The sequence below is a fragment of the Lissotriton vulgaris genome, chromosome 5 (genome assembly GCF_964263255.1).
Source record: "Lissotriton vulgaris chromosome 5, aLisVul1.2, whole genome shotgun sequence".
NCBI lineage: Eukaryota > Metazoa > Chordata > Amphibia > Caudata > Salamandridae > Lissotriton > Lissotriton vulgaris.
Window position 1 is genome coordinate 1588869356 of NC_141693.1, and position 12092 is coordinate 1588881447.

Here is a 12092-nt window from a genome sequence, read left to right on the forward strand (position 1 = left end):
TAGATCTATTAAATTGCTTATCATCCTCTAGCCAAATAGACCGCCAAGTCATCAATGGCCTAAGACATAATAGATCAGCTAAGTGATTGACTGCTAGCTCTCGATGATTTGGTTCAATCGACCCATATTAAAACAGGGTCTCCGCTTGATCTTATTCTGGACAGAATTATTTCCACCTTGGGCAGCTCTCTTGGGCCTCTGATCCAAACTCTGGTAAACTGCTCTATTACTGAGGGCCAGGTACCACATGATTGGAAGAAGGCCATTGTAAACCCAATTCGGATGAACTCGGCCCTTCCCTGGTCGGACTTATCCAACCTCAGCCCCATTTCGCTCCTTCCCTACCGGAGTAAGATGACAGAAAAACACATCAACACCCACCTGTCGAGGTTTATTGAGAGGTCTGGTGGTCTAGATCCTTCCCAATCTGGATTTAGGCCCAATTACAGCACAGAATCAGCACTCCTATCTGTGACAGATACCATCAGAATGTCACAGGATAGTGGGAGCTCTGTGATTCTTGTGCTGTTGGACCTCTCCGCGGCCTTCGATGCGGTATCGCATGAAATCTTGCTCAGTCGATTGAAGGAGATTGGTGTGGGGGGTTTGGCATGGTCTTGGCTGGAAAGTTTCTTATCAGGTCGCTCTCAGAACGTTAACCTGGGCACTTTTCGCTCAGCCCCGATAAAGCTCACTAAGAGGGTACCACAGGGCTCATGCCTAAGCCCCACACTTTTTATTGTGTATGTGGCCATCCTAGCAGATCTCATGAGATCATATGGATTCATCCCCGTCTCATACACAGATGATGCTCAGCTGCTTTTTTTCTCTAAAACCTTGACAGCTGCCGTTAAACACTCATTTTTGGAAGGGATGAGGTCTGTGTCCCAATGGATGGCCGCTAACTTCCTGCAATGCAATGTAGGGAAGACTGAGGTCATGTTATTTTGAGACGCCCCCTACTGTGGTCACCAGACTGGTGGCCTTTAGATCTGGGTCCCGTCCCTAGTCCTAAGCAGACTGTAAAGAATCTGAGGGTTCGATTAGACCAGGGCTTATCACTTAAGGATCATGTCAACCAAACAGCAGGATCTTGTCTGCATGTAATCGGTCTCCTTAGACGAGTGTTTCCCCTGCTACCGGACACATCCAGAAAGACTCTGGTCCAGGCCCTAGTGCTTAGTCGCCTGGACTACTGCAATGGGTTATTGATGTCAGCTACTGATAACTCACTGGGCAGGCTTCAGGTGATCCAGAACACCGCTGCCAGGCTGGTTCTCAATGTCCCTCTGAGAACTCCCTCGCGCCCTCTTCTGAACAAACTGCACTGGCTGCCGACCCGGGCACGATTGCAATTTAAAACCTGCTGTATAATCCACAAGAGTATTTATGGCTTGTGTCCTCCTTAATTAGCTGAGAAATGTGTCCCATACAATCCAGCACGTACTCTCCGCTCCAGCAACCAAAATTTACTTCAGGTTCCCTCAATAAGGAGGGCAAGACTGGGTGGAAGAGCTCTTTAGTTCTTAGGTCCCACCCTCTGGAACAAACTACCTCTTACCCTCAGACAGTGCACCAAACATATAGCTTTTAGGAAAATGCTGAAGACTTTTTTGTTTTGATCCCATCTCTGTCTTCATTCTGACGAGCACTTTATCTGTACCTGTAAGGCATACAAAGCGCAGAGATACTCCTTCGGGAGTCGAGTCCAGCGCTATACAAGCCTATAAATAAATAAATAAATAAATAAATATTTGTGATTCTAATGATGATTATGTTGCATATATAGAAAGAGAAGGAATGTTAGAGAATCGATAAAGAAGGTAATTCAAGAAAGACGAGAAAGAGAAAACTGTGATATAGAGATGGAGGAATGTCGAGAAAATGTTTTTAAAGAAACCAAAGAAAAGGATACAAATGTATATACCATACTAATCTAAAGAGCTCGAAGCATGTTTTGTTAAAAATTTGCTAAATTATGGGAGATATTTGGTGATGAAATCACCAGAGGAGGGAGTTGATGGAGCGAGGTGGGAAAACAAAATTTTGTATACCCCTTGTGAAATCATTTCCTCATAACAGTAACCTTTATTAATTGTGTGGTGTGGAAAATATTAACCAACGTAGTATAGAATGCACAGACATATAAACGTGGAAATACTAATCTGCTTGCATGAAGAAATATAACTAACTAATTAATGTTGTTGTCGTGATGTGAATTAATGCAAAGCTTCAAAATAAATAAAAACGGCATAAATATGCTTTTTGTGCATGTATTTGTGTCAGAAACCGAGGGATATGTGAGTATAAACTGCATCTATGTCGCTTGTTTGCTAGGTAATAACTAACAGGGAAACCTTAGTATGGGGGAGGTAAACAGAAGGGCTATAGTTCCATAATTAACATTATTTTGTGTTTGTTTCTATGATAGTTCCCATTCTGGCCTGTGAGGCCTAGTGAAAATATGGCTGCTCTATTAACTGCGAATAGACGATGAACTGAGCATGCGCAACCCAAGTCCGAGTTGAATGCGAGCTGCTTGTGCATGAACAAAGCTAGTTCAAGGCCAGTTTCACCTGGAAGTCCTGATGACTGCCAAGAGGATGGACGTTTGAGTTACTGAGCGTGGGAAAAGTAGAAGGAGTTGCAAGTGGAGGATGTGACTAGGCTAAAGACTTTCTTAAACAAAGGACCCTTTAAATTTTAGCTGACATAACGGGATCGAATGTTAAAATGATGAGGTGATGCTCATCCACCTCAAATTTGTCCAATCAGAAACCGAGTTTGTGTTGATAGTTACTTTTTAGGATACAGTTAGTGAAATAGTGTATAAAAACCCCTGAATTTACTTAAAATTATGCTTCTCTTCAATTTCCTCCTGAAATGCTGTCGGACTGCTGATTTTCCTGAGATGTAAGATTTTCTTGAATAAATGTTTGTTTCTTTGAATGAGAACTGAGCCTTATATGAGGTTATTAGTTAGGGGAGTTAAGAGAAAATGAATTTGGGAACTATTGGGCATTTGCTAAAACTTGTGTTCTGAAATCTAAATAATAATGTCTATTTCTGAGTCTTTTGAAATAAATGAAAATGACTATTTTAAATAAAATGTTCCTTTTAAAAGTTACTTTGAATAAAGAAATAATTAAAGCGAATAAACTGTCAGACATGCTAAACTTTGCTTTTAATAAAAATTAGATAAATGGAGAATTAAGCTGGTCTTGTATTTTCCTACGCCTAATTTTTACTAGCAGATTTGTCGACCATAATGGTTGGTTTGTCTGAATAAAATGTCTTGTTAATGAACCATGGTAAAACTCATTTAAACTGCAGGTGTAAACAGTATAAATATTCGGTTTTGATTTAGACACTCCGCCATGATACAGCAGCTCTCCTTTAAATTTCACAGATCCATGAAGTAGGATGTAAGTGTTTTATGAGAAACTCGCAGTGTTATGGGCCCCACTGATGAGTAGATGTATGATTTGGTACTTCAGGGAAAGGTGATATGGTTTTAGAAAATATTTCCGGAGTAGTGCTGCATCACTGTCAGATTTCAACAGATTACTAAAAAATTTGATTTTTTTTACATATTTCCTTTCAAGCATGGTGGCATGGTGTTTGTTAGAATTATAGACTCAATAGGGCTTATACTGTTCTAATGTCTCTAGCTATCTTGCGAAATACACTTTGGTCTCCAGTATAAATATGTTACTAGATTCCTCAGTTTTAAAGAATACCCTACAGCAACCCTTATCTGAAGAAGTAACTAAACCTCCTTCAGTATATCATTATCCTAGTAGGCTTTCTATACCAGTAGTATGTTTACTTACTTGTTTATTTCATATGAACTCTAAGCTCTCAGAAATTCTACCATAGTTTAAGATTGAGCCAGTATCAATTAAATGAGTAGCGTTTGATTTTTGCTCTTGTTACCTTCCGTTCCCTTCCACCTTATCATATTTTCTACATGTAGCAACAAATATTTTACTACACTATTTCGTTATTATTCAATTGTATTCATTATATTGTTCTTATATCATATTGCGAGACTATTGTTTGGTTCTTTTTTTTCCCTATTCAATAACATAAAGGAGGTAAGGATGGGTCAGACGTATACTTAGGGCGTGGAAGGTAGTTTATGGGCAGTCAAATGAACAGTATTTAGATATGGGATAGGATTTGCAGCCATTTGGCTTAGAGGCAAAGGTATTTTAAGAGTGATGGGAGGGGGGTTGTTTTTGTTATCTCTACTTGCAAGGCCATTGTTGAAGGCTGTAGGTGTGATGCCAGGCTGTATATTTTTCTAGCACAGACCAGTCACACTAAAGGGGCTTTTTTCGCACTAATGAGCAAGTTTGTCCTGCTTCTTCCATAGCGCCAATTTTAAGGAAGAGATGCCTCACTCCCCCTAAGGTAGGGACAGATATTGTAGATTGTGACGTCCTCAAGCATCTGCATCACGGAAATTCCCGAGCTGTAGGTAAAGAGGAACCAGGCCAAACACGCTAGTGGAACACTCTTGGACTACCAAAGGGACGGTCTTTCAAATCTGTCCACACTTCATTTCAAGTGCACATTCCCACAGAACCTCTCTGTAACGTCTGGTCTGATCCCCTTTTCCGGGCCATGACTATCCAAGTGCTGAATTAGGAAACACACCATAGCATTCAAGTACATGCCAATTTGCACACTGTACTAACATACCATTCATTCTTCTAGCACCGTCTGCTGTCGCACCTGGGGGGCACATCTTCTGCTTTACTCGTAATCTATATATATAAAAACAAAAGTATGTCTGTTTGTCCTTTATGCATTACTACACCATTAATCCGATTGGCATGAAACTTTGGGAAATTGTTGAGAACACTCCCGCGAAGGTTTCTGGCAAAAAATTTTTTTTTTAAATAATTAAAAATAAAAAAATATAAAAATAATTTTTAAAAGTTGTTGAGTACACTCCCGCGAAGGTTTCTGGAAAAAAAAAAAAGAAAAATGTGTTAAATATCGGCCCCACCGGCCCCACAGGGCCCTCGTAATCTTTCCAATACTGAACGTTTACAGTTTCCGGTGCGACTCGCTTTTGCAATGACCATCAACAAAGCACAAGGACAATCGCTGCAAGTGTGTGGACTAGATTTGGAGAATCCGGGCTTCTCACATGGACAACTGTATGTGTCCAGCTCACGCGTCGGAAAACCTTCTGATTTATTCGTGTACGCACCAGACGGAAAAACAAAAAATACCGTGTCTCCACAAGCACTCGAATAAATAAATAAACAGAATTAAAACAGCACTTTAAAATGTTTTCCATATTAAAATGAATAAGTTTCAATAAAAATGACACAATGTAAATTGAATGTGTTCATAACAAGTTTCCTTAAATTTCCTTTCTTCTGAGATCGCAGCAACGCGCAACGGGTAAGCTAGTCTACATATATAAAAATGGAAGTATGTCTGCCTGTCTGTTTGTCCTTTATGCATTACTACACCATTCATCCGATCGCCATGAAACTTTGGAAAGTTGTTGAGTACACTCCCGCGAAGGTTTCTGTCAAAAAATCTTTTTAAAATCGGCCCTCCAGGGCCCTCATAATCTTTCGAATACTGAAATAGACAGCGAATTTGCGAGCATCGTCGACAGTTATGACCCACAAACGGAAATCGATTGGTCAATCTACATCAGAAGTAACCCTGGGCGGAGTTGGCGGAGTGGGGCTTCGCGGAGCTACGCGAAGTGGGCGAGAAACTACGCCCACCTCCGCACTCCGCGTAGCCCCACTCCGCAAACACCACTGGCCGCCAGCCCCGCCACCCGCCTCCCTCCCGCCCTCCCTAAATACTTTAAATTAAAGGAGTCAAATAATTTAAAACGCACTTACCTTGCCCGCCGCTGCCCGCTGCCTCCCCGGGGCTCGCTATCTTCCGTCTTCCGTCTTCTTTACTAAGGCGCATGCGCGGGAGGCCGCACATGCGCATTTCTCACGAGAAAATGCGCATGCGCGGCCGCCCGCGCATGCGCATTAGTAAAGAAGACGGAAGACGGAAGATAGCGAGCCCCGGGGACGCGGCGGGCAGCGGCAGGCAAGGTAAGTGCGTTTTAAATTATTTGACTCCTTTAATTTAAAGTATTTAGGGAGGGCGGGAGGGAGGCGGGTGGCGGGTGGCGGCCAGCTACGCTCCGTCTGCGGAGCGTGCGTAGTGCCGCCTGGCTACGCCCGCTCCGCAAAATGCGGAGTAGGCGGCACTACGCACACTCCGTGCACGGAGCGTAGCTGGCCGCCCACCCCTAATCAGAAGCACAAAAGAAAAAGGCATTACGAGCTTCAGAAACAGACGAGCAACGGGAAGCAAGATTAGAAGCTGTTCTAACTGCTCAAGCCCGTAATTCTCAAACGAACGAGCAACGAGAATCAAGATTGGAAGCCGATTGAGTACGCACTGGTCAAGCCCGTTCTTCTCAAATGAACAAGCAATGAGAATCAAGATTGGAAACAGATTGATTATGCACTGCTCAAGCCCGCGCGAATGAAACAGGAGAGCAACGAGAATCAAGATTGGAAAACGATCAATTACGCACTGCTCAAGCCCGCTCGAATGAAACAGGAGAGCAACCAGAATCAAGATTGGAAGCTAATCGAGGACGCACTGCTCAAGCCACACTTAGAAATGTTTTAAAAAATAAAAGTTTCAATAACAATGACACAATGTAAATTTAATGTTATCATAACGAGTTTCCTTGAATTTCCTTTCTTCTGAGACCGCAGCAACGCGAGACGGGTAAGCTAGTTATATTTATAAATCTTTAACCCCCCTCTGGTCATTTTGAAGGAATGTAAATAATATTCTCGCACACGCAGAAAATCCAAAGTATTTGTAAAAACTAATAACATGCATTCATCTTAGCGAACTCAGATACTATGATGAGTGCTATATTTACTGCTTAGGGCATTTGGCCTCCTGCAGAGGACCTTTTTGATTGAGGTTTATTTCTCTCACCCTTGAGTGGAGCCGGTGATGATCGCCACTTTGTTCTTGTGGGGTCCATCTCTCTGCGTAGCTGCGGCGCTGCTCATTTGCAGGGTGCCCAATGGAGCACGGCGCACCGGCGCTCGGAGGAAGTGTCCAGCTCTTGCCCACGAGCACATCATCCTTCTCTTCTGCCCCTTGAGGGTGGTACGGCAGGTCCCTGCAGTGGAGGCAAGAAAAATAGCAGGTGAGCGGCGGTGCAACATCTTTAGAATGAACATGAATGTGGTTAGTACATCAGAAGGCACCATCGAGTATGTTATCCTTGGAAATGTAGACCCAGATGGCGGCCTTGAGTGAATGTCCCCATCATCAGTCAGAGCTTTCACCCCTCCGACGCTCCCCCCCTCTCCCCCCACTGTACGTCAACCTCATCTCAGGTGAGTGAAAGAGGGACTCAGTCCAAGCACAATCCATCACTCACCGCTGACGTGATGTGCAGTAGATGGTGAGGATGGATGGGGTGCGTCGAGAGGTCCCACCACTGACCTACGGATTCTACACATGCTTGGTTCTTATTGACGATATTATATTTATCCTGTGTGCATAGGAGTCTGCAGTGAATAGTAAAGTGAGGGGAACCTACGGTTTCCATGAAGAGGGAGGAGGGGGTCACCTGTGGGCGGTAGAAGGTCCAGAACCGTGGGCAGCATCCGACCCAGACGGGGACAGAAGTGATCATATTGGATCTACACAGGGCAGTCCACGAGCTGAACTGAGAGTAAAGCACCCAGCACAAGGGCGCTCACGGCCGCAGCCTCGGACAGGAGGCAAAGGAGCAACACGACTGTTTTCGAATCCAAAAATGTAATTTTTTAAAAAATACGGAATTTGCATTTTTGCTTTCGACCAGCGGAAAGGCTAAGCAAATACATACATCTCATATCGCAAATCCTTTCAAAGAAAAGAGTATGGGAAGGCTGTTTTAATTCTTCAGATAATAAAGATATGTTGTGCATGAATGACGTGTTTCTAGCTGTTTTATTCTGTTTTTAATTGACATTTATTTGAGAGAAGACAGAACCAGTGAGACCACCCCTTACACATGGAAAACCCACTCTAATGATTTGTTGTAATTAGTTATTGCTTTAGTAGCACATAAATATCAGACAAATCACCAGACCCAGCTAGGGAATGGTGGAAGTCGCTGAAAAGGAAAGTAACATGCGAAAACAAAACAACTTCCTGTTATACCTTGACACTCGATGGGAAGAATGAAAGGGTTATTACAGCGACTATAAAACCCTGACCCAGGGCTGCGTTTTGAAAGCGCTCATAACTGGGAGAAACGCACACTAAATATATATATATATATATTTTAGAATGACACTATGCACATGCGCGCTGGAATCAAAGTAAATTAAGATCAGCATTGTTAATATAGTTTAAATATTACTTTTAGACGGCCTTTAGACCTTTTGCCATGTAAAAACAAGGATAAAATGCATGACTTTACCTTCTTGCTCTGACTAGGCAAAGGAGAGTGATGTAACCGTGTGTGCAGGATTGTAGAGCAAAGGCGCGGCTCCTCCCCTGCCAGACACCCTTTCACAGCCGGCACCCGGCCTTGGTCCTCCCAACAGGTTGATTTTCACAGACCACACCCTCCCACCCCGTCAGGTGCAGAAGTGTAAGACAAACTCGTTAGTGGGCCACACGTGGTTTTCGTGGATTGGTACGTGGCAGTGACATTAACGAATCGAAGATCTTTGTATACTTTGCCTTGATATATCTGCCCTGGCGAGAGAAAGAAAAGTGTCAGCTTGTTTGTTAGTCCCTCCTATGGCAATGCTCAGTCTGAAAGGAGCAAGGACAGAAGAAACTCCAACACACCAGCGACGTAGCTTCAGCGGGGGAAGGGGTGCTGTTTGGGGTGCTACACAGAACGAATAAATGTATTTTGTGAAAAATATTTGGGTACAGGTGCTTTCAGACGATTATCGTGAAGTGTCTTTCGGATCTCATCAGGAACATTTTACACACACACACACAAATGCTCACACACACTCTCGGTCTGTTTAGAAAGACTTCCAAAATGTTGGCTATCCCAATCAATCAGTTCAAAAGAAAAGTTGGTTCTGTTGGGTACGAACAACACTTATTTTCAACGTTATTATTAGATTTTTGCGTGGTCTTTGTAAACCAAAATACAATACCACCAGAATAACTGGTACCCCCTCTGAAAGAAAAAAGGGCAACTTCTTACAATCAATGAAAGAATAGCCTTCAAGTGACTCTATATTCTCTTTATATTAAATGAATCACACTCTTACAAAATAATTTTGACTGTACAAAGACTGTCAATATCTCCAATTTGGTCGGGCTGAGGGAGGAGCCCTGAGGTACGCAGCAGATGATTTCAGTGGCAGTGGAGCGGAAGGGGGGGAGGTGGACTCTCTGAGTTCTGCCGGAGAGGAAGGATGTGGCCCAGTCCAGGGCCTTCTCTTGGATTCCGGCGACATGTAGACGCGTTCGTAGTGTGCGGTAGCAGACCGCGTTGAAGACGGCTGACAGGTCCAGGAGGATGAGGGTGCTGTTTCTCCGTTGTCGAGCAGGGTCCTGATGTCATCGGTGGCGGCGAGGAGGGCGGTTTCGGTGCTGTGGTTGCTGCAGAACTCGGACTGGGACTGGTCCAGGATGCTGTTCTCATCAAGGAAGTGGGTCAGCTGTTTGTTGATGATTTTCTCAGTGACCTTCGCCGGGAAACAGGAACAGGGATATGGGTCGGAAGTTCTTGAGGTCCTTGGGGTCTGACTTGGGTTTCTTGAGTAAGGATTTGATCTTGGCATGCTTCCAGCTTTCCGGGAATGTTGTTTTCTCGAAGGAGATGTTGATTACTTTCCGGAGATGGGGTGCGATGGCTGTGCTGGCTTTGTTGAAGATGTGGTGAGGGCATAGGTCTAGCGGTGATCCGGAGTGGATGGTGTTCATGATCTTACTGGTGTCCTCGTCGTTGATGCTGGTCCATGAGAGCAATCGGTTGGTGCAGGTGGTGGTGGTCGGGGCGATGGTTGTTGGGGCGGTAGTGGCATTGAAGCTGTCGTGGATGTCGTCGATCTTTTGGTGGAAGAAGGTGGCCAGTGCGTCGCATAGGTCTTGCGAAGGCGGAGTGTCGTTGGTTTTGGAGCTGGGGTTGGAGAGTTCCTTCACGATGTTGAAGAGCTCTTCGCTGTTATGTGCGTTCTTTTCTAGGCGGTCTTTAAATGAGGCCCTCTTGGTGGTTCTGATGAGTTGGTGGTGTCTGCGGGTAGCGTTCTTGTGAGCTGTGTAACTGTCCAGTGTTCGTTTGCGGAGCCAGTTTTTCTCCAGTTTTCGGCATGTTCGTTTGGAGGCCTGGAGGTCTTCGGTGAACCAGGTTGATTTCTTGTTGGTGTGGCTGTTGGAGAAAGTCTTGAGCAGGGCGATGGTGTTGGCGCAGTCGGTAACCCATTCTCTGAGGTTGCGGGAGGCAGTGTCGGTGTCGCAGGGGTCAGCGGGTGGGCACTGGGCAAGGGTGGGGGTTAGCTGGTCTTCTGTGACCTTGCGCCAGCAGCATCGAGGCATCAGAGGGGTGCATTGGTGTGTGGTGGGCTTCCTGAAGGTGAAGTGGATGCAGTGGTGGTTGGTCCAGTGGGGTTCGGTGTTGCGGTTGAAGGAGATGTGGGGGCTTGCGGTATAGATGGGGTCCAGTGTGTGGCCGGCGGCGTGGGTTGGTGTTGTCACGAGCTGTCTGAGTCCGAGGTTGGCAAGGTTGTCGATCAGGGTGGTGGAGTTGGTGTTGTTGTTCGCGAGGTGGAAGTTCAGGTCTCCGCGGAGTATGTAGTCCGTGGAGGCAATGGCGTGAGTGCTGATGAAGTCGGCGATGGAGTCGCTGAACTGTGGGCGGGGTCCGGGGGGTCTGTAGATGAGGGATCCTCTGAGGGTGGTGTTTGGGTCCGTGTGGATCTGGGAGTGCATGTGTTTGGCGGTGCTGAGGGTGTCGTCGGTGTTGATCGAGATTCTGATGGTGTTCCTGTGGACAATGGCAATTCATCCTACGCCATTGGTGCGGTCCCTGTGGGTGATCTTGTAGCCTTCCGGAATGGCTATGGCGATGTTGGGAGCTGAGGTGGGGTTCAGCCAGGTTTCTGTCAGGAAGGCGATGTCTGGGGAGGTAGAATCGAGGAGGTCCCATAGTTCGACGGCGTGTTTCCGGGCGGAGCGGGTGTTGAGGAGTATGCAGCTGAGGTAGTTGGGTCCTTCGGTAGGTTGTTTTGAGGGCCTAGCGCAGGTGAAGGGTCCTTGGGTGCGCCTCGGGATGGCCTGGTCGCAGGTGTGTTGTCGTCCGGGTTTGAGTGCGTGAATGGTGCTGGTGTTTGTGGGGGCCAGGGGTTCTGGCGCTGGGTGCGGTCCAGGCGTGGACGGGCGCAGACGGGCTTGCCTTAGGCGGGCCTTTGGCACACCAACGGTGCGGCCGCGCAGCGGACTCCATATAAGGGTAGGAGGGAGGTAGGAGCAGCTGAGAGGCGGGAGCGGGGTGGCCTATGGGCGAGCGAGGGGGCTGGGCTGCAGGGAAGCAGCGGCGGGAACGGGAGCAGAGCGGGGTGCTGGCGGCAAAACGGGTGCGTCAGAGACACACAGAAACGAGGCAGTGAGGAGAAAATAAATACAGTAAGGAAAACGAATTAACCACAATGTCAGGGGGGCACAGAAGAAATAGAGGGCAGCAGTGATGAGAGATCAGCAGGCACTGAATGAAGGGGAGGAGCGGCAAACTCACTGTGGCAGCGGGGGAGAGGCACTGACACAGCGGGGGTGCTGTGCGGCGTGTGGAGCGGCCTGACCTGCAAGCAGGGTCACGGGTCGCTCTCACTGCCGCGCAGCGGCCTCCATGTAAGGGTAGGAGGGAGGAAGGAGCAGCTGGGAGGTGGGAGCGGGGCGGCCTATGGGCGAGCGAGGGGGCGGGCCGCAGGGAAGCAACGGCGGGAACGGGGGCAGAGTGGGGTTGCTGGCGGCAAAAAGGGGGGTCAAGGACACACAGAAACGAGGAAGTGAGGAGAAAATAAAATACAGTGACGAAAACGAATTAACCACAATACCAGGGG

At 46.4% G+C, this 12092-nt stretch overlaps 1 protein-coding gene across 1 annotated transcript in view; it reads right to left on the bottom strand.

Moving 5' to 3' along the window:
* The window catches only part of LOC147716750 (dehydrogenase/reductase SDR family member 4-like), a 254741-nt gene extending 246173 nt beyond the window's left edge, over positions 1 to 8568 (bottom strand). Inside the window, exons 1-2 of the mRNA XM_086923692.1 lie at positions 8486 to 8568; positions 7000 to 7189 (exon numbers count right to left, since the gene is read on the bottom strand). Coding sequence (XP_086779818.1) covers positions 7000 to 7151 — 152 coding nt within the window. The 5' untranslated portion in view covers positions 7152 to 7189; positions 8486 to 8568. The remainder of the gene's footprint in view (positions 1 to 6999; positions 7190 to 8485) is intronic.
* Between the last annotated feature and the right edge of the window lie 3524 nt (positions 8569 to 12092).